This window comes from Acromyrmex echinatior, chromosome 11 (genome assembly GCF_024713525.1).
Source record: "Acromyrmex echinatior isolate Ae372 chromosome 11, ASM2471352v2, whole genome shotgun sequence".
Taxonomy (NCBI): Eukaryota; Metazoa; Arthropoda; class Insecta; order Hymenoptera; family Formicidae; genus Acromyrmex; species Acromyrmex echinatior.
This window is the reverse complement of record NC_141862.1, coordinates 10,635,285-10,657,840: the sequence shown is the minus strand read 5'-3', so window position 1 is coordinate 10,657,840 and position 22,556 is coordinate 10,635,285. Positions and strand designations below refer to the sequence as shown.

The window sequence follows — 22,556 nt, the reverse complement described above, 5'->3', positions numbered from 1 at the left end:
GCTACTGTGGCTCATTTAATATCGGATGTTATAGATATGCCTAGTAATTATCGATTTCCAGAAGTATCGACGTCGTGAGCGGTTATAGTATACGAGAGCGCTTAAACGTATCGACATCTCATTGCCGGGAAGAGAGAACGTCACGTTTTTCATATTTTTCTCATAGTTCCTCTCGGTCCTTCGCGCCGTCAATGGAGAATCGAGAATGTTACGTGTCACGATGGGTTATAGTTTGATTTTGACCCGTTTCGTCGTACATCGTCGGCCAATGACCACGCGGTCGCGCGCGTTCCCCACGTTTTTATTTGCAGGAAGCGATGCGTATTGTAAACGCTTTCAGGCATTACTCTCGATTTTACTAACGCTATTACCGGCGATTCCGCAGCTGCACGTACGTGTCGGGACAGTCGGAAAATTCACGCATGAAAAGTATGGGCGGCCACCACGAGTGATTCGATTTCGTTGTTTTGTTCGATTCGCTGGTTCGCTCCCCCTCGCGCGGCGCCCTCCATCTCGCCCCCCCATCACCGCCCCTTCCGGCGCTTGTCTCCCCCGCCGGTTGTCTCTCCATATCCATCCCATATACAGTACGCTCATTATTCATTTATCGGTTTAACGAGCACGTCCGCGATAAAGCGTCGCGAAATATCGATATCGGATGGTCAATACCCGCTCGGCTCGCTCGGTCCCTTGTTTGGCGCGTGCTCCACCTTTCACTCGGAAAAACAAAAGATCGGCCGATCGCGATTTCGCCTGATGTATCCGAGACGCGTACGCTTTTCATACTCGTTAACGAGATAACGATGACGGTCGCGGGAAATTGTCGAGCGATTTTGAGATCTGGTCGAACAAAATGAAACGTTTAACGCGCGTTCGTTAAAATTGTACGCCTCTGTATTTTTTATCGAGAACGTTGGGCGTTGCGTCTGGGGGAAGGAAAAAAATACGCGACGCGCTCGAGGAATCTCGTTGGGCGCTTCATGAATAACTTCTCAAAAGCGTCCGGTAGCTCGTCATCTCTTGCTCGTGAGGGAGAGAAAAAAAGAGGGAGGGAGAGAGAGAGAAAAAGAGTAACTGCGCGAAATGTGTGCGCGGCCGTCGCTTTTTTTCCCGTTTTTATTGTGTCTGCAGTGCCACTGGTTTGATCGGTCGGGCCGCGCCAGGTGGAGGCGGAGGAGCAGATGGTGATTGAGAGGGAAGCAAGCGTGAGTCGGGGTGGGCGGGGGACAGGGGAGGTAAAGGGAGAAGGCGTGCGCGGCGGGGGTGGTTGGTCGTAGGCAGAAGGGAGAAAAAAGAGGGCGAGTCCGGGCCGTCGCAACGAGTGGAGGAACGAATGGGACGTTGGTGTCAGGCGGGGGCGAAAAAGGATAGAACAGGGTGCCCGCCGGAAGGGGGAAACCCGGGAGCAGCCGCCACCGCCGCCGCCGCCGCCGCCGCCGCCGCCGCCGCCGCCGTTGAGAGGGGTGGGTGGGTGGCGGTGTCGGGTGGCGCGGTGGTTGACGGTGGGGACGCGTTGACGGTGGCTCGGTGTTGGGCTCGCGGGGCGGGAAAAAGCGAAGAGCAAAATTTGCTATCGGAAAAATCGAGCTCTCCACGCCACCGCCGCCGACCTCTCCACACGCTACGCTCCTCGCTTTTTCTCTCCCTCGACCTCGCCCAACCACGAGTCGCGATCCCTTCCGACCTCGCCACCAACCCCTCCCCCCGGGGGCCTCCAGCGAGAGGCGTGTACGTTGCGTTGGTGTGAGTTTGACACGCGTTCGTGTGTGCAGTGCGGCTTGGCGGAGAACGGTTCGCAATATGTGCACAATAAAATATACACAGAAATATCTACTCTCGCTCGCACTCTCGTGTCTACGTCCTCCTTTTCTCGGTGTCGCGAGAACGCGCATCCGCGGGGAATACAGGCATTCTCATGTATATATGTGCGTGCGTGTACAGGTATACGTCGATCGGGTGTGCTTTCAACGTAGGAATCCGCGATATCGACGGGGGTTCCATGTACCCAATACACGTCCTTCATCCTCGCGATCTCTCAACACGATAAGTTCTTTCAACTGGCACCGCGAAGCTCAGATCCTTTTTCTCTTTTCCCACCGCGCGCACAATACGTGCGCGCATCTTTTTCGCCCCGCGGATAAGAAGGATGTTGTTCGGAGACGTCGCTATCCGTGGATGGTTTTATCCGCAGCAAATGGGCTTCGCCGCGGCAGGAGAGTGCCGCACACGAATCGAATCACGTTCTTTCTCTCCCGCGAACAAGAAGTCAAGTAAGTAACTTACTCTGGACTGGTCCAGAGAGTGGTTCAGTCTCCCACCCTTATCTTATCGGGTAACAAAATTTATTTCACGTATACGATGCGAATTTAGATCTTGACCGTGATTCTCTTTTCTCCTTCCTCGGCGCGTCACCTTAATCGGCGTTAACCAGCTTGTCTACGCGATACGCGAGTGCGATGACTCGCACAAAAATTCGCGCACGTATACTCTCGCATCAGTAATATCTAAAGTAATCATAGTACAAGCGCAAGTACACGATACGAGACCGCGGGCGGTCATGAATTTTTATCGCTCCTCCTTTTTCTCTCTTTCTCTCGTTTCCCGCTTACGTCGGAGGTTCTGGAACCTCCGACGCGAAACACGAGGAATACGCTTAATTCTCGCGTCTCCAAATGGCCACTTAAATTTCTCGCAGTAAAACCCGCGGCGCTGCGAGGAATAGCCGAGCCGTTAACTCGGAAGAAGGGAAGGGGTTAAAGGGTTTGCCTTTGAGGGAAGGAGAGAGAAAATAGACACTATCGAGATCTCTCGCGGGATTTAAGATCCACGTAGTACTCTCACTGTCGTTCTCCCTTCCTCTTCGTAAGGGTAGGGGAAACGTAACTACTTACTAGCCCTGATGTCGGTGGCGGCCGGTTGAGATCGCTTTTATCACTCGTACATCTTTTACGACCCGCCCCGCTCCTCTCTCGTCACCCCCTTTCTCTTCTTCTCTCGCGCCTCTTCGCGCGTCTTTCGCGGCGCGTGTTTTCCATGCCCTCGCTGTTGTAAGCGCTGCGTTTAAACCGCGAGTCGTAAAGTTTGCCCGACGCTTGTATATCGCGCCGCGTGCAGGTGCAGCGCGATGGGTGGTCCGAGGGAAGAGATGAGGCTCGTCTTCATTATCATCGTTTTGAACTTTTAAGAGCGCTATCTTCGAGTCGGTCGGTATCTTTATTTAGGCCTCCTCGATTGATGGTTGCGCGTGATAAGGTTACGTTTCGTTTCTTTTATGTCTTTACATTGTGCGCTTTGATCGCGCGTAAGATTGTACGTATTTGAAATCCCCCCGTTTATCGTCAACAAAGTAAACTGCAATGGAGTTAAACTTGTTTGGTAATCAAACATGTTTGATAATTAAACATGTTTGGCAATTAAACACATTTGGTATTTACGTGGATGTTCAAACGTTCTTGATGTGACGTGTTCTGAGAAGTAATGTGAATACGCGCGAGATAAGAAGTTCGCTGGCGAACATTGAAATATTATAAGCTTGCACAAAAGAAAAGCGTATCGATGTGCGAATCTAATTTACGCCCAGGGGTATACATTGGCGACGCTACACTTCCTTGGGGGCATGTTTACGTGCTCGCCCTTCAGCTGAAGCGACAGTCCCCGAACTTTCCTCCGTCGACTTTATGCAGCCGAGCCCCTAGCACTTTTATCGACGTTGGGGCGTTAGCATTATGCCAGCTATCAACGAGAGGGTCGAACCAACACCCTCGAGCCCTTTTGTGCTTAAGGGTGTCGTTAAGAGATCGCTCCCTTTGCCTGCTATATATATATAAAATAAAGAGCGAGAGTATACATTCCATACGTGATATATATATATATATATATATATATATATACACACACATATATATGGCGTTATTCTCTCACTTTCGCACCGTGCTTGTCAATGAACTAGGGTGTGAAAGAAAAAAAGAATGATAAGCATCATTAAATTTGCGATTTTGTCATAGCAATTATCTTTGCAGGATTCCAATCTCGGTAAAAAAAAAAAAAAATCATTTCTTGACTATAATATAAATACATTTCCGACAAATTTTATGAATTCGCTGACTTGATGGTTTAAATTTCGGATTCGTCTGCTTAGATGCACAATGTGCTTTATCTCCGCGTAGTTTATTCATTCACTCCCTTGGTGTTTACGGCGCGGCCGCGTTAAATAAACCGCGCGATTTTGATATCTCTCGTACTGCGGAAAGAGTCGGGAGAGGGAGGGAGGCGTGAGAGGGAGGCATAAAGGAAACTGGCGCGGTTAATCGCCGTATCATATGACTGAGTAATTGAGTCTGCGAATTGCCGGAGGCAGGTTCCACCGAGCTCCGCTTGGTCTTCATCTCGCAATTAGCGTTAAGTTAATTGTACTTCCTGCGCGAGCTTACCCCCACGGTTGGACGGTCGCTAGGTAGGGAAGGAAGGAAGGAAGGAAGGTCTTGTTTTCCCCGGCATTCGCCGTGCCGGAGAATTACGAGGGTCGCCCGGCGACGATAATTTTCTTGGTGTTTCGGTGGGTGTGTCGAGGGCGGTCGTAAAGTCAAGTCGGCAATGCGGATTGCCGTCGACGTCGTCGTCGTCTTCGTCGTTGTCGTCGTCTTCGTCGTCATCGTCGTCGTTGTCGTCGTCGTTGTTGACGATGCCGTAGCGAATGCATCCGAGGCCCGAGGCGCCCAAGCGTTACGATAGAGAAGTGCCAAGACACTGGCTGGTGGAATGAAGAGGAGGAGTTGCTCGCGCGAGGCAAGGAGGGATCCTTAACGAGGCGTCTTAACGGCGTCCGCAGAGTAGGGCGAAACCCTGCTCGCTGCCACCGGCACTAATTTGCTCGCTTTGCGCCGCGACGGATGTCATTCAGTCCCGTTCTCGACTCCACGTTGATTACCGCAGTCGCGTTTATGTTTCGTTATGACGAGACGTCCGTCGTATACATGCGGTGGTGGATCACTCATACGATTTGATTGTAATTAAAATTGTAATGAAAATTTAATTTCGATTTGCGCTTGCATTCGACATTTATTCGCGAAATAATACCTTTAATCGCGGGGGTCGGAAATCGACTACCAATGGAGGCTAATCGCAAAGTCAAAGACACGAATCGTTTGGTTCAATGAACGAAGATACGCCTCGGCCTGAAATTCGCTTCGTATCAATAATAACAAGCTGTTAGAGAGGGTACTGTACACAACGAGACTCGTACTTGAAAGGGTGGAGAGTAGGAGGTCGGTCGGCCTCGGCGGCTAGTCCGTTAATGTTTAGCGCAATCAGCGATAATGGCGGTCTATGGCGCGTTTAATCAAGGCAGTAGCCCGTTGTGGCTTGCGGTTTGAAAGCGGACTGCCCCTCGGCAGGGTGCAAAGGAAAGGGTCAGCGGAGTCGGAGGGTAAGAGGGGAATGAAGAGAGGGAGAGAGAGAGAGAGAGAGAGAGAGAGAGAATAGTATACTGACGGTAGAGCAGAGAGGATAGGACATATCAGGTGGGCTTAGTGGTCTCTGCCGGCCCCACATCGCTTCGACCAGAGAGTGACCACCGTATATATACGTGCACAGAGCCACACGAATACGTTGCTGCGGTCGGGATTATCAACTGCGCTTCGTTCTCGCCTCCTATCTCTCTTTCTTCCTCTCTGATTCTATTCTATTTCTCTCTCGCGGCTTTTGTCCGCGACGCAAGATCCGGCGAGTAAACGCCGCGCCGAGACGAATCCCTCGCGCAATGACATTCGCGTGAAAGGTCGATCCACCGAAGCTTAAGTATTTAGGATGCTGCAAAACTGGAAATCAGAAGAGTCAGGGAATTTTGCAGAATTTTCTAGAAAGTTAAAATTTTTGTCTTTAAAGAAATTTAATATACGTACATTACACCTACGCAGTTTTGAAATACCAACTTAACAATTAATGCAAGCAGTTGTCAGCAACGTTAATAGTAATTTATTATACATTGTTAAATTAATTTCTTAACAAAATATTTAACGGTTTCCAAATTAGGGGAATACCAAAAATTTTAAAATATTATATTATTGAAAGCATCGGGAAAAATCATGAAATTTTGTCTGGAAATCAGGGAGAAGTGGAATTTTAGGATGAGAAATTTGTGACAACCTTGATATTAAACATCGCATCGGTGAGTTCTTTCGAGATAGCTCCTTTTGCAGTCATCTGGGAGTAGTGACTCTCATCCTTTTAGTAGCTCGGTCGTTCATAGTCAAAGTTCGTTGCTGTTATTAGCTGTTTACCAATGTATCGTAGCTCTTGTGCGCGCGCGTTCGCATCGAGAGATGGGTGTTCTGCACGTTTAATATCCTGAGTGCCGCTAATTTGTCGACCGTAACCCACTGACACTCGCTGATCGATCGCTCTGCCAAGCCATTCGGCCGGCTGCCACTGCGAGCATCGTGTTGTGCGAAAAGAGAGTGAGAGCCGAGAAGTCGGATAATTAGATACGCGAGAAGTACAATAGAGAAGTTTCTCCCAACTTGCTCGCGCAAACCCGCGCCATAAGTTTCCGCATTCTCTGTAAATATTCGTTTTTACATCATGTGGGGAAAGGAAAGAGCCGGCGGTGGTGGTGTAAGTGGTCGGTAAACCACTCTCGTGCGGTTACTTCGTTATTCTGTGAATCGTTGGAGGATATCGAGGATCCCAGTGCATCCTTTCCACATCTCTAGAACGTGTCTGAATGAAAATGACTCCGACCACCCGGTAGATCCTTGGTATCGCGCGAGATCGGGACACTCTTGAAGAGCAGCAGGGAGCAAGTGGGGAGGGAAACGGAAAGGATGGATGGAAGCTCGAGTGCTGAGACAGCACTCCGACGTTCAAACATCCAAACATCTCGATCTTTCGGGGTCGGGCCGTCTGTGTCGAGTCTCCGCCTTACCGAGCTGCTGCTGCTGCTGCTGCTGCTGCTTCTGCTTCTGCTTCTGCTGCTGCTTCTGCTGCGACTCGAGTACCACTTATCCTTCTCTCCAGTGAGTCTCCCCGTCCCTTTCGTCGTTCTACCTCTCGTCAGAGATCTCTAGCTAGAACCCAAGGTCCTTTTCGTTCTCACCCCCTTTCTCTCTCTCTCTCTCTATTTCTCTTACTCTACCTCTCTGATATCCCGACGTTTCTAGCGCAACGATGTAGTTGGTGACGGCAATACCGACTGCTAGTGGCAACAACGACTTCTCTCTCTCTCTCTCTCTCTCTCTCTCTCTCTCTCTCTCTCGGGTCATACACACACACGCAAACACACATTCTGTAGCACGCTTCGTGTTCACGTTTCACGTACGTTTCGTACACACAAGCTGTGGATGTTCTCTGAATTGCGGCTACTCCAAGTCACCCCTCGCCGCCCTCGTTGCGCGACCACGACGAACCCCGAATTGATTGTAGCCTGTTTACCGTCGAACGTTCGCGCACAATGTTCTCCCTCTCGGTCCTTCGTCGTCTCGTCGATTGCCCTCTGTTTTCGGAGATTGGCCCGAGCTATGTTCGCAGAACCGTCTACATCCTCGAATTCCGTGCACGGCAATCCGATCGTAAAGTGGAATCGTATTTTATGATCTCTGACCGAAGTTAAATAAATCCAGTAGTATTAAATAAAAAACTCTTATTGTGAGAAAAATTGAATTTCGTTGAATTGTACTAGATTTATCATCGCGTGGACAATTGTTGTTACAGTATGTTGAAGTACGATCGAAGCCGACAACCGCATCATCGCGACAGGCAATTGTACCCTTCAACTAGCGGTACAACAACCGCCAACACATTGTACAGCCAGCGTATCATCGTCATTCGTAACCCGTTCGTTCCGATAACCCGTTTAACGGCGATTCGAGTTATTCGAGTTGGCGAGTTGGCCATTTTACGCGACGCCGTGATTTTCTCCCTCCCTCCCTCCCTCCCTCCCTCTCTCTCTCTCTCTCACTTTATTTTTTTTTAAATTCGCGAACGAGATCATGCGTGCCGCATCGCGTTGCAGAGCGGTATGTGCAACGACGTCGAGAGACGTGCGAAGCGTATAAAATTTCATCGCGGTCTCTCGGGTGCGTCCACCGCGGAAAATTAACCGAATGAAAATGGCGAGCTCCAATATTTATACAAGCAATTTCAGGCGTTGCTAGTCCGCGCGGTCATCCCGCGACGCGTTCGTTTCGTGCTCGCTCGCGCATTGCTCACGCGACTCCCGGATAAAATACTGCGTGCGCGTGTTCGGTGTTCGTCACGCGTGTCACGAGGAAATCGCCGCGTGGAACGATGTCGCGAGCGTTTTTTCCCCTCCCCACCCTTTCGTTTTTTTTTCACCTCGCAATCCGCTCGCATTTTAATCGACTTCGCGATTCGGAACGCCGTTATTTTCGACCGACGCGCTCGCGCGGATATCGCGCAATCGGTACGACGATATTAATGGATAAACGACGAGGCGGCGGGAGGTACTCGTTTTGTGCCGCATCAAATCTCCGCCGTTACAGCGTTTGACCTATTTGTCAGTTAACTTCATGCACCACGTCGACAATACGAGCGCGAGCGGATAGACGGAACAAAAGACAGGGCGCATTATCGATTCTTTTCACGTCGTCGCGACGAACGCGACGGAAGGAGATCCCTGCTGCTGCTACTGGGATACGCGTTGTCTGGTTTCGTGACGCGATGAAAACTAGCTGACGCGACTCGATTGGATGCGACGTGACGTTACGCGAGACGGAAAATTGATTTAATCTAACTTTTTCCATGTAACAGGACGCAAACGATTCGAAACAACAGCGGACACAATGAGTTTTCGGTTCTTCGTATACTTTAACGGACGTTTTATCCGCGTCCCATCCCTCTTCTATCTCTAATCCACCCACCGGTGCACTCGCGCGCACACACAGTGGTCCGGCGTATGTACACAGATGCGCGCGCGTACACATGGCCACATCCGGTATTCTCCGCAAGCCGCGGGGTATTGCAATCACGCGGACGTTAGCCGGGCTTTACAGGCCGAGCGAGCGAGAACCGCCGCCGGTGTGCAGGGGCTTACCAGAAACCAGGGAGTTAGCCGAACACGCCAGTTTATTTGCTCGCGCAGCATAATACCACCAAAGTCCGACGAGCAGCCGTTGGTTTACTCGTTAGCGCAAGTAACGGCTTCCGGTTAGTCGGCAGAGGTTGGCGGCGAGCATGGCTTTGTTGCCACAAACTCTGTATTTCTCTCTCTCTCTTCTCTGTTTCTCTCTTATATTACTGGATGCTGACTCTTCGATTAAACATTTTCTAGCGTAGGGATAAAGTTCGTCGCCGGATAGAGATGCGCGATAAGAGATAAGATCGTGCTTCGATATTTGCCGCATAGCATAGAACGCAGTCGGATTTGCAGAGGCCCACCTCTTCTCGAGATAGCTTCGAGTATCGGATTATCGGCAGTATCGGGCCAGGCCGGGCTGGGCCGGGGCGGTGAAAGAGCATTCAGTTCACGTCACCGTTTTACAGGCGAGGAATTTTATCGACGGCACTCGGGCGCTTTGCATTTTCATGCCGTGAATGTTGCTGCCTGCTTTTAGACATACGCTATAGCGTGTTGTTTGTATGTATGGGAGAGCGTCTCGGAGAGTGCCTGATTCCTTTTGAGATACATCGTGTGTTCGTAACCGCGTGTCCGGGTATGTGCAAGCGTGCGACACAACGGCGATGCCGCATGTGTGTGTACGTATCTGTGTGTGCATATGTAGGAGGAGAGGCATGGCACTTTGCGAGAGCTTCTTGCGGTTTTCGCGATATTACTGAACCGGAGCATCTGCGTCTTCCGTTTCAGCGCACGTTGCGACTCCTCGTAATGTCATAAAGAACGCGGATATGAAAAAGAAAAGAAGAGGAATATCGAAGGTTTTTGAGAATTGTACACCACACGTACGTGGTTATTTGCATGTAACCATAGATTTTTAGTATAGCCTTCATCGAAATCTTATTGTACCATCCTTGATATTCCGATAGCAAACAACAACGTCCGTTGCAAATGCTATTTTAAGGAAAAAAAGCCATTCGCGCTGTGAAAGACTCCGCTCGGAGTAGAGCAATCTTCGTTGGTCCAATTTGGCACGAGAGAGAAAAATTCATTCTCAGGGCGAGATTTTCATCTCTCCCCCGTGTGAAATCCAGGCCAACGAGAGCATCGCGGCCAAAACTCGGTTTCTCGTTTCTCTACTTCTGCTGTTTCTCTCTCTTTCTCTCTCTCTCTCTCTCGTTCATTCTCGCTCTCTTTCTCTTCTGGAGCGAGAGAGCAGTAGCAGAGCATCCAAGCCATTCATTATTTTCTTGGTTACCTCTCACCCGGGGAAAACTTCTTGGCAACGCAATTACGTTTGCGACGACTCCACCCCCGTCGTCGTCTCTTCCTCCCTGGAGTCGCCACCATTTCTCGCCCACAATGTCCTCTCCCATTCTACCACTCGCTTGAAATCTTCTGGTTCTAGTACCGCCACAAACTGCCGTACAGTACGCCAAGTAGATGGGACTTTACCGCACGTTACGAAACACACTCTCCGCGTGTTATCCTTGCGAACAATACAAGTACGTTCGAGTTTCGTTGTGATAATGAGCCGTCTCATGTTCAGAGGTCAATCATTAAACACGTTAAACGTTTCGTACCAGTTATTTCTTTAAGTAAGAAATAATGGAGAGGGTTAAGTTTTATGAAAAAAAAATCATAAATTTATTATAGAAAATTTAATCAATTTATATGTGAAATTATATTTACATATTGAATATCATTTTTTTTTTTATGGAACTCTTATTTACTCGTAATCTCTTTTATACGTACGTATACATAACGTATGTATGCACAAAACGTGTACCTTTAAAATTCCAATGTTCCATAAAATTGCACATTCTGTATACCATATGTATTGCGCGCCTTTTGCATCCTGCGTAAACCTTCTTGCTCTCATACATGATGTCTCGCCGATATAGCTCGACTCATTTTCGCGTACATTATAATTAGCGGCTTAATAACCAGCACTCAGAGGGCGACGAGTAATTAAAACAGGTCCTCCTCTTTGCGTTCTCTTTCATCTTCGTTCTACGTACACATACGTACGCACACTTGTACACTCTTTCGCTCTTTCTTTCTCTTTTTCTGCTCTCTCTCTCTCTCTCTCTCTCTCTCTCTTTCTCGCCACTTCTCTTTTCCCGCTCATTCGCCGAGATGTAGCTCGAGGGAAACTTGCCAAGAATTTCAGTTGGTCTGGCAATATTTCAATTAGCATCCGAGACTCGTTTAAGCAGCGACAAAAACGCGTTGACGGAAGCTCGCGTTTATATCAACCGCGAACTTGCCGTGCTTATATTTTCGGGGCGTTTACGAATTACCGAGGATGCGGATACGATAGGAGGAGAGAATGAGAGGCATGTAGAAACCAGCGGTTTACTTCCTGTTTCACGACGAATCGTCGGCTTCCGCTTCCGCGTCTTTCGAGCGTGCGAATTCTACGCGTCGGCAGGAAAACGAGCGGCGGAGCTGCCGCTTTGTTGAGGTAATTAAGTGATTTCATTTTCTCGACGAAAGCATCGAAAATGGTCCGCGCTCCGCTCCGCTCCGTTCCGTGCGCTGCCTGTTGATTCCGCGATAATTAAATGGAGTTTCGCGCCGTGTGATATTGTGCTGTGTGAATAATTATGCCGAGTTATCCGGCCTGGCGCGTAGATTTATACGTGCTCACCTAATAATGGGCTAGTGTTCTTCTATATTTAGAAAAGAAATTAGTAAATTAAGAAAATAATATCAGGATTGAGTCAAGGAAGTTACGTCACGTGTCGAGGTGATGTCAAATTACATAGCAGAAGTTGAATTTAGACATATTGAACGGTGACATATCCATTAGCGAAAAATATGTTCTTGAAGTGATATAAAAAAGCAACGTACTCCCCCGATGTTGAGTTACGTTGGGGGTAAGTCAGACTAGAGTGAAATAACACAGTGCGTGTAAATGCCTGCGCAACTGTGGCAATCTTGCCTGGATTTAATTTAATTCCCGGCAGTCTCTTCCAGCTGGAGGGCGTCGTAAACACCCTCGGTCGGTTATGCCGCACCTGCATCTTCACTCGTTTCCTTCGTGAGGGCGCGTTAAGCTAGCCCTTACCTTTCTTAACGATCCGGAACAAGCCGCCTGAGGGCCCTGGGTGTCAGATTGAACACCCTCCCACCGTAATACGTGTCTTATCGAGGGGAAAGTATTGAGTGCTCAACGAAATATTCTTTTTTATCGTTTCTAGTTTTTTTTCCTTCTAATTTCTCTTAATGGCTTTTTAATTGAACAAGGGAAAACGATAAACAATACGATATTTTCAAACGAAGAAAATTCATAAACTCAAATTTCTGTACACTAATTTGCAATGATCAGAATCTGCGATTCTCGTTCTTTATTTCTGCGTTCTATGTTCGTTTTTTATTTTGTATTTAACAACTTTTATAATTTCCCTTTGTTTTAATAATTCAAAGAGCGACAAATTTTGTAAACAAACAAAACAAAGGAAATGAAAGTCAATCATGTTGCTTATCAGTTAAGCTTGCTCGTAAAATTTTTTTTGACTTAGCGATAAATAGATAATTATTTAACTGATGTCAAATTGATAACGTCAAAGTCATTGAGTTGTTCGAATAATTATTATGTCTGATTGCTCGTGTTTATTTCGTTTTTCATGCTTATTTAAGTAGTGATTAATTGTAAAAAAACCTTCACAATTTTTAGAAATAATCTCATTCTTTGCTTCTACTACTCGCAAACATATAAGTATGATAATTTAATAATTTTGCCAAGATATTTTTTAATAGGTACTATTAAACTTTTTCCAGACGGAAATAGCGAAAAGGCTGAACGCGATCGTTGTGCAGATCCTGCCTTTTCTCTCTCAGGAGCATCAGCAGCAAGTCGCTTCAGCACTCGACAGAGCCAAACAAGTGACCATGACCGAGCTGAACACTATCATCGGGGTGAGTGCACGCCAATAGCATAGCTTGTTACAAAGATGGATCTTCCGTCGCCGCCGCCGCCACCGCGAGTACCGTCGTTGAATCACGCTCGCGACACGATCGAATACATAGCAAATCGATTCACGTGCGTCTCGGCGTGAAAAGCATTCGCGGTGGGTGGAGAACCCCTGCGGGGGCACGCTACGCTGGAAGCCGATGCACGTCCGAGGAATCCAAAAGCGGACGGGACGGATACGATCCTGGCGAATCCCGAATCCTCCTCAATATTGCTCGAGCACTCAATTTCCTCCCTATTAAGCCACCGGCTTCTCCAACCCCTCGTTTCGTTCTCTTCCTCCGTTGCTCTGTTCAGCCCCCGTCGTCGCTCCCCTTCCCCCTCCTCCCCCCCCCCTCTCCCTCAATCCCTCGCACCCTTATTCCTCGCCGCATTCGCTCTCACTACCTATATAGCTGCCTCTTCCTCGCTTTCTCTCTCTCTCTCTCTCTCTCTCTCTCTCTCTCTCTCTCTCTCTCTCCCGCTCACTGAATCTTATCCGGAGTCTTCCCGCCCGGTTACCTAAGCCATCGGGGGTAGGTTATAGTGTTACGGTTCACGAGCGCCGACTAATCAGCATTCCAGCTACCCCTCCGTCTCCGAACCTTCCTTCCCGTACAGCCCACGGAGAAACTTCTACAGATCTGCGACGTTGTCGGGGTACGTGCGGCAAATCCTTAGCAGGATTCCGGAATACCGCCCGTCTTAGTTTACTCTCTTCTCTTAAATCCCACCAGCTATGCCGGGTGGATCGAATTGAACAAGCCACGACGGATTCGCTGGTCGATTTCGCCGTGGATAGATAAGACCAGGAAACATAATCATTTCGCGGATTATATCATATCGCGATATAGATATATCGCGGTAGATTAGCTTTTCTCGGAAGGTACGTTCTCTCTCTCTTTCTTATATAATGGCTATTAGAAACCATTGCTGTAAACTTCCTTACGTACAGATATCACAATTGTGAAGCTTCGATGTTGCGAATGATATTGGCTTACGCTACGCACACTCATACTTGCATCGATCGCAATCCTTGTGGCGACTGCTTACTTGGACCAAAGACGCTTACCGAGTGTGTCAACGATACGCAACATAAGAAGGTTAAGACGATCCCCTTTAGATCTCTTGGCCGTATAACTTTGTGTCTGGTCGAGTCAGCAAGTGGCGATGGTGACGAAAACTGCTGAGGATGAACACTTGGTAACGGATGCAGGTGCCGCGAGATGCGATGATTGTTCGCACGATGATTAAGACGCAGTAACTGGACTTTGTATCTGGAAATAAAAAAAAAAACAGGCACTTTAAATCGGGAAATTTTTTTACGTAAAACCTTCATCGCATTCGATGTATCTTTTTTGTCTGTTTCCTTCTCGTTAGCGAGGGTCTGAAACTGAAATTCACACCTTTAAACACCCTTCGTGTAATTCGTTCGCGCCACGACGTCAAAGCGTTCCTCCCGTTATTGCGGTATTACGGGGAATCTCAGCACGTGGATGAGAGAGTGGTTTCCTGGCACTGGTAAGAGGGTAACACTCTTGAGTAGATGTCGGATCCGTGAGGATAGCAGGCTCCCCAGGTCAGGATTATTATCGCTATCAAGAGTGGAAACTCGGAACGTTTCCTAGGGGCTTCAAGACTTCCTCGAATCACCAACGACATTTCGCAGAAATACGGCTTCGTGGACCGTAAAGCCGTTTTCCGTCTTTCATCTTTCATCTTTCATCTTTCTCTTTTCTCTCGCTCTTTCTATTTCTGCCTCGCTTTCTCTTTCTCTTCTCAATCTCCATTCCTCCACATAGACGCAGCGTGGCGTCGGCATCGGCACGCTTATACACATTTCTCTGTTTGTGTGTTTTGTGGGTGGCTCTGTTCAGACAGTCGACGCTCGACGCGAGGTTATTATATCGTTAAGCCATTTAATTATCTCGGCAAACTACTCCCTGGAATATATATTCGCCCCGGCCTGCCTTAACGAGTGTACATGGTTACAGACGGGTGTGGGTGTACCATACCTTCCTCTAGCACTTGCCGTCTGCGCACTATCCTTCCTCCCTTCCCCCCCCTCTCTCTCTCTCTCTCTCTCTCTCTCGTGATTACCTACTTCCCACCAGTCTCGCCTCCACACCATGATCTGCGAACCGTTAAAACAGCGTTGAACAGATCCACAATTTGTCTGGCGGCTTGGTCCAACTAACGAGGAAACTACGAGCAAGATACGCTTAAGATTCCCGTGAAACTTTTCGTCGACGTTTATTCGTTCGCTCACTCACTCCTTCGCTCGATGGTAGAACGCGCAAGTCTTTCCACTTGTTTCGCAGCCTTTGATTTACCCGGGCGAGGTCGAACGCGGAGGTTACTCAAACTTGCCGGAGTTTACTCGGCAATTTGTATGCTTTGCTAATGGAAAGTTGCCTCCGTTGACTGTAACGAAGTGTATTTTCGCGTAACGGCGGCAGCGGCTGGCGGTGGCTGGCAGTGACGAGGAGAAGAGAGATTCGCTGAGAGACAGAGAGAGAGAGAGAGAGAGAGAGAGAGAGAGAGAGAGAGAGAGAGAGAGAGAGAGAGAGAGAGAGAGAGAGCCAGGGGAGAACGCGCGATCGTGACTGGAATTAAGCGGAGCGATTTTTCCAGCGAATTATCGTTGCGTTGCTTTTTGTTCGCCCCCTCGCTGTTTCCCTGTCTCCTCTCACAGAAACGAAATTGTTTGATCAATTATGATGGATGAGTGGGAGAGAGAAAGAGAGAGGAGAGGTGCACCGTGCCGTGCTTTTAAATCCACGCGCGCTCGCTCGCGAGCGCGATTTTATTTGCTTATGCATTTGTCCGCGCTGGAAACGTGAGTTCACGTTCAGCAAACAGACTCTCCTAACGAAGCTGCGGCAGCGTACACACCACACCACCGTGCTAAACCGATAGCCCGTAAAAATCATTTCCGAACTTCTATTGGACTTGGCTCTCTCTCTCTCTCTCTCTCTCTCTCTCTCTCTCTCTCTCTCGGCCATAGCGACCACGATAATATCGACGCGCTATTAAAGTTTTCCCCATCCCACTCGTCCCGTTCAATTCCAATCTGCCGCGCTCTTAGCGATGATCGCCTCGATTCCCGTACATCGCATTTTTTCACGTCTTTCGCAGAATAATACTCGCTCGCTTTTATCTGGTAATTACAGCGGAAATACTTGAGAGGCGTTACGCGCTCTCGAGCCCGTTAATTGCCTCACCACTTATTTAATCTAATCTACGGAACTTATCGAGATCCGAGCGATATGTATGTATATATATATATATATATATATATATATATATTATTCGCGCACGTATGTACATACTCGTAAACACGTAATCTTTCCCGTGTCGATGCTTTATGAGGCGTTTATCAACGAACAACCGATAGTGGTCGACGATATTATTCCGATCGTGATGGATAAATCGTGTATTGCGTAAACGATGTTATTGGCACGTTAAATTTTTGTTTCAGCAACAGAGGCCTGATCTACCGAGACTCCTGCAACAGATGCATGCCCAGCAACTGCCACCGGGCGCGGCGATGGGGCCGCATCCGGGTATACCCGGACTTCCTGGGTTGGGCCCGGGCGCGGGTATACCGGTCCCCACCTCGGCATCCGCAGCGCTTCTCGGTTTAGGCCTTCCCCCGGGAGCGGCTGCCACCCCCGGAGGTACGGCTGCACATCCGCTGTCGATGCTGACCAAACCGGAACTTCATCGCGGTCAACCCGATGATCTCAAACCTAACGGAGGTAAGTTACATGAACTTTCTTTTTTACTCTCTAAATCCTTTGGAGTGGAGTCGCAATCTAAACAGTGAAAATTGAACCAGTCTTGAAAAAGAGTGGCTCAGTTTTCAATCTTTAAAGAGTCTGTCACTCTTCAGAGTAAGATTCACTCTAAGAGTCTTAGAAAGTATATTTTTGGGCCATTTAATATTTGGAGCCTTAAAATTGTTTCAAGCATTAAATTCAAGATTTTTTTAAAATTGACGTGTGTATTTATAAATAAAGTTTTCAAAGGAAAGAATTTATAATCAGAAACCGAAATATTGAAAATTTCTTTTACAGTTGGTAAATTTTGCTCTAAAATTATTAACTGTCGTCTTTGGATGAATTTTTTTTTTCATCAGCCGCTTGACGTGTAAATTTGCGTCTCTTTTGACGAGCGTGTAAGGTCAGTCGCGTCGATAGAAAAGATTCAATTCGTGGAAGTCTGTCGATGCCAATGTCTCGTCTGTCTGCCAATGTCGCGCAGTCAGCGACTCCGCTCCGTGGATATTTTGCGCGCCAAACGATCCGTTTAACCGTCTAGTTCGCAGAAGGTTGCGCATCCAGCCTCATGTTTCACGTAACTCGGCTACCTGCTGTTCAATCGCCTATCTTTGCTTCTGCGAGAATAGGCCGGTAACCGATCCTCATGAGACGATATGTTGTTGATTTGCCGTGCTCGTCGTGACTCGTAATCTCATCGATGATTCAGCGCTATACGCAGCGACGATGAACGTAAACACGATTAATCCGTCGAGAGCCCGTCGGTGTAATAGATGAAAACTGCTCGTGAGAGCGTTTCAAGAAGCGAAAGAGATCACTTGGAGAATGTACGATGAGACATCGCTCTAAAGTCGCTGAAATTAAGCGGAACCTTTTCGTGCTATTTTAAGTGCAGTCTGGAACGAACGAGTCGATGATGCAAACGACCGTACTTAAACCCGAGAGAAGCTCCTGAAACTCTCGATCTTGACCTCGAGAATCCTCTCGGGTTTTAGTCCCCTCTCCTCTCTCTTTCTCGTATCTTCTTCACCTCTCCTACATCTATCTTTCTCGTTGGCACGTCACGCGACTGCAGATCTTGGTTCGCGCTCTTGGGGGCCTCACGTACCGCTGACGAAGACGCGTTGGTACTCCTTCAAACTCCTCTCTTCCATCTTTCGTTTCTCTCCTCTCGTGTCCTTATTCTCGCGCGTTGCCTAGCTTTCCTTCGATCTTTCGCTCGACGTGTCTCGTTCTAGCCACAACCATCTCTCGAGAGAGCACTCAGAATTTCCTCTCGACACGAGTGTACTTCCACAACCCTTCCCCTCCCCCTTTCCACGTCTGACGCCCTTACTCGCTGTCTCTATTCCCTGATGGCCTCCACTCTGACCCTGTCTATCCTTTCCCTCGACTTGCACTCAACTATGTTACTCAGGCCGGGTATATAGCCTCCGGCTGGTTTGCTTTGCGCCTTGTTTTGCGTTTTCCGATCAATGGGCCCATAATGGGATATCCGTCGATCTTGAAGCAATCACTTCCACGGAAATGCCTCCGGCTATCTTAGAAATTTTATTAATACCGTGAATTGCTAAATTGTCCCTATTTGATGACGTGAATAAAATAAACGTTTCAGTGAGCAGACAAGTTTGAATACTTGGACAAAATTTGTCGTTATTAATTTCAAATGCTTTTTTTATTATATTATAATTTAATTCTATTTAAAGATTACAGTTAAATTATAATAATAAATTATAATATTTAAAAAAGCATTTGAAATTAATAATAATAATATAAACAAATATAAAGTTTGTTTTGTGTAAATGTCTGGACGTAGGTATACGTCATTGGGACGTTTATGTTATCCGGTGGCACATTACATATTATTTCGTATGTATTTTTTCTAACTATGCTCCATATAACACGAACTCTTTGTCCTCTTTCTTTCTTCCGCCGAAGCGTGATCACACGTCCGCTTTGCTCGCAGCAAAGAAGGCGTGAAAAAGCGCAGTCAAAAAGAACAGATCTACTGCAGTCTACATTGTCAACGATCGCAGACACTCTTTTGAAAAGAGATTCCGCTGCGAACCGAGAGACGTATAACGGCCCAGTATTTCTGTCGTGACAACTGAAACTTCTTCCCTTCTTTCCGGAACATTGCCCGGAGCGAATTGTTTCTACCAGCGCGCGGCAGTCTCGTTCTCGTTTTGTTCTTCCCTTCGGCGGTTTTTCGCGTTTCCCCCTAAAACGACTGTATCCTCGGACATATCCGCCGTAATATCTGCTACCGGCTGTCTGTGTGACGCCACGATTCCTTTTTATTCACTTCGCAACGAGCTGCAGTCTTTATGCTCGATTAGAAACCAATGTCGGCCGTGTTGGCGTTGATAATAGCGGCATTGATAATAGCGGCATCCTCGCTCGATTTATTCTTAAGTTTATATCTCCGCATCGCTCCTCGAGTAGAAGTGGTATGATTTTAATACGAAGCGGATTTTCATTGAATAACTCGAATGCTCGATAACGTGCCACTCTTTATCTGATAATTTTCCGAGTAACGAGCGAGCTTGTCCTCGGTACTTTTAGTGAACTTATCCTAAGATGGGAGAGGAGATGCGAGCACGCGGGTCCTTAAAACGTCTCTCAGAAACACTCGACGACCTCTTCGCGCTTTAGTAGAAAATTATGCGCGCTCTTCCGCGTCCGTTTACGAGCGCGGGAGTAGTCGAGTGAGGGAGGAGAAAAGAGTTTTCTCTGGCCGGATAGGAGGAAGGATAAAATGGGGATGACGGGCATTAGCGAGCTCTATACTGGCGCGTGGAGAAAGAAGATACCTCTTGCTCCTTCTATCTTCTGAAACTGCTCCGCTTTGCACGCGTCTGCTCGATAACGATGTGAACGTGTATCCAGGATTTTAACCCCTGAAACGACCTGACTCTCGGCCTTCTCTTCACATTTTACGTCGACTACCAGTAGACTCGGTGGTAGCTCGGAAAAATACGAGAAAGGTCTTTCGACCCAATAAAGTTTTCCCCGACCATCATTCCCGTTATTATTTGACGGACTATAGAGACTATAATAATAAAATCACTCCTTCACCTCAATGTAGATGGTCGATGATACTCGAGAACATTCAAATGAAAGCTCCAAATGGGAACTTAGAAATTAAGATATTTCATTGAACGACGAAAATACGCGTTTTATCGTTGCAACTTTATTATTGGGGAAAATGTCTCGCTATCGTTTTGTATATCGAAGCTCTGTCTCTCGCGGCGTCAATAAAAATATTTTATTTCCGTGGTGGTTAATGTCGCGAGAAAGAAAAGAGGCAATTTATGGTGGTCCCGGTGCACCAAGAACATAAACGGTTCGTGTAATTCTTATTTCGTAGTAGGGCGGGTAACGGTAGGAAAAAGATATCGTTAAGATATTTCCTACGAGACCAAAGTGTACCAACTGGCGCGGGGTACGGGGAAGAGGAGGAGGAGGAAGAGGAGGAGGAGGAGGAGGAGGAGGTGGAGGAGGCTGGGGAAATCGAGCGAGGGCAAACTATGAACTCGGCTTCTCGGGGACAAAGCTTTTCCGTCTGGATTTTCTCCTCTCCCTGTTCCAGCCGCGGCTTTTCTTTTTCTCGATCTCTCTCGCTCCCCGCGCTCGCCGTCTCGGAAATCCTTGAGAAGTCTAGCTAGTCTCGCGCGTCTCCTCCTTCTTTCTCCTTTATTTGCTTCTTCCCGCGGAAAAGATTCCGTCGACATACCGCCGACTTCTATTCCCTTCGACGCTGTAATAATAATAAAAAAAAACATTTCATAGCATTCGTTCTGTCGGTGGGTAGATCTGTCGAGAGTGATTTCTGTAACATAGATTTATCTCGACGAGAACAGTCGCTGTCATCTTACAATAACATTTTAATAATATCACGATTTTCACGCGTAATTCACACGAAATTTTTTATTCTTTGTTACAGGTCTCAATCCGGCTGAGGAGAGGCATGTGAGTATCACATCCAATATCTAGTAATTTCTCATTCGTTGTGAATGAAGAAGATTGGCACACTGCTGGTACTGTCGGGCGTGTAAAATTTCACCTCATAAAAGGGATTAGATCGCCGCTTACGTGCGATGTATTATTGGACGAGCGGAGGTGGAGGAGACTACGAGAGCGAAAGAGGAAATTAGCGCGATATCGCGTGGGAGAAAAAGAAAAAGAGGAAGAGAGAAACAGAGTGACGCGAAGCGGATGGGAGGTGGAGATGGTGACGAAGGAGGAGGAAGCGTGGAATGGACGTAAAAGCCTGAACACCGGAACACAGGGCCGTAAAAAGCTCGTCGTCAAAAGCACTCCCTTCCGCTTTCATCGACCACTCGGTATTCGTTCTCTTTCCACTCTCTTTCCCTCTCCCTCACTCACTCTCGGCCCTCTCTATTTCTCCGCGTTTCTCTTCTTCTTCGATAACATAAAGCGTCCGCTGGTTGCGGCGCGCGCGTTTATTAAAAGCGCTCCGGAGAGGAAAAAAGCCTCGAGAGCGCTCGAGGGCACCGCCGTTCGCGCTCTCCGCCTCTCAGGTCTCTCGAGTGTCCTGCGAGATCGGTCCTACCGATCGATCGATCGTTCGGTAAAAGGCTCGCGCGAGAAAGGAGAATCGATCAGCCGCGGTTGGAACTCCCACCCGCCTCTTCCATTTTTCTTTTTTTCTTTTTTTTTTCTTTTTTTTTCTTTTTTTTTCATTTCAGGATGAATATCGATGTGCGCAGTTAGCTCGGGCGTCGATTAAACGGTCCCGCGCGTCGTAACAGCGTTCCCGCATTAACCGATGCGATGCGGCGAAACGAATAGGCGATTAAGGTTTCACACTCGTTGAAAAATTCCCGAACTACTTGCCGAATCGAGAAAAATACAGTTTGATATTTGATTTTGCCAATATTTTCGCGCCCGGACGAGCGATTTTTTGGTTATTAATCCTCTTTCAGTCGCGATGAAATTTACTGCGAGAGAGAGAGAGAGAGAGACAGAGAGCGGGGGAGGGAGAGAGAGAGAGAGAGAAAGAGACAGAGATGGAGAGAGAGAGCGAAACGGACCGCTGAGTTGTAACTCGTTCGATTCGATGGCGATGGCGCCCGCGGCACGCTGCCAGCCCGATAATTAGTGCCCGTTTAATATGCACAATTATTACGGATTGATAATCGGGGCTGCGCGTCCATTACATCGGTATGGAGATAGATGGTAATAGGTTGCTATCGATATTAGTTCTCCTCTTTCACCCTCTACGTATTCCTCCCTCTCATCCGCATCGCTTCCTCCCCTCTGGCTCTTCTCTGTGAATTCTCTTCCGTTTATCTCCCCCGTTTCACCGCTCCAACCAAGTACCTTCCACAGTTTCAAACTGCGACTCTGAGGCCTGTGAAATTGAAATATGAATGCTAATGGGGTTACTCACCCCGTATAATATTACTGATTGCTGTAAAGGTGAATCTTGTTATTCACCTTCCTACATACCTTTTTCTTCACCTTCTGTATTTTCCTTTCATTTCATGAACACCTTAGCAGATCGATAGCCACGTTACGCGTTACTTCTCTTGTTTAATGTATTAATAATAATGGCAAAATGAATTTTAAAAAAAGCTATAACTACGTGTATTTTTATTTCGAAATTTCATATCTTCCTTATTTTATCAAGACGTTTCACTGCATGTATACCGTATTGATCGAGGGTCCGATCTTGGCGCGAAGGCGTCTATCGTCTTCTTTTTAACGGAAGGGAGTTCCG

The 22,556-nt window shown here is 47.6% G+C and overlaps 1 protein-coding gene across 8 annotated transcripts in view; it reads left to right on the top strand.

The window, feature by feature from the left end:
- LOC105148447 (protein groucho) overlaps nucleotides 1-22,556 on the top strand; it is a 76,918-nt gene that overhangs the window by 35,467 nt on the left and 18,895 nt on the right. For 7 of the 8 annotated variants that reach the window (XM_087411169.1, XM_087411168.1, XM_011060168.2 and 4 more), the window contains 3 exons: nucleotides 12,857-12,994; nucleotides 16,510-16,789; nucleotides 20,757-20,782. In XM_087411169.1, coding sequence (XP_087267295.1) covers nucleotides 12,857-12,994; nucleotides 16,510-16,789; nucleotides 20,757-20,782 — 444 coding nt within the window. The remainder of the gene's footprint in view (nucleotides 1-12,856; nucleotides 12,995-16,509; nucleotides 16,790-20,756; nucleotides 20,783-22,556) is intronic. The other variant, XM_087411171.1, reaches the window with a different exon arrangement.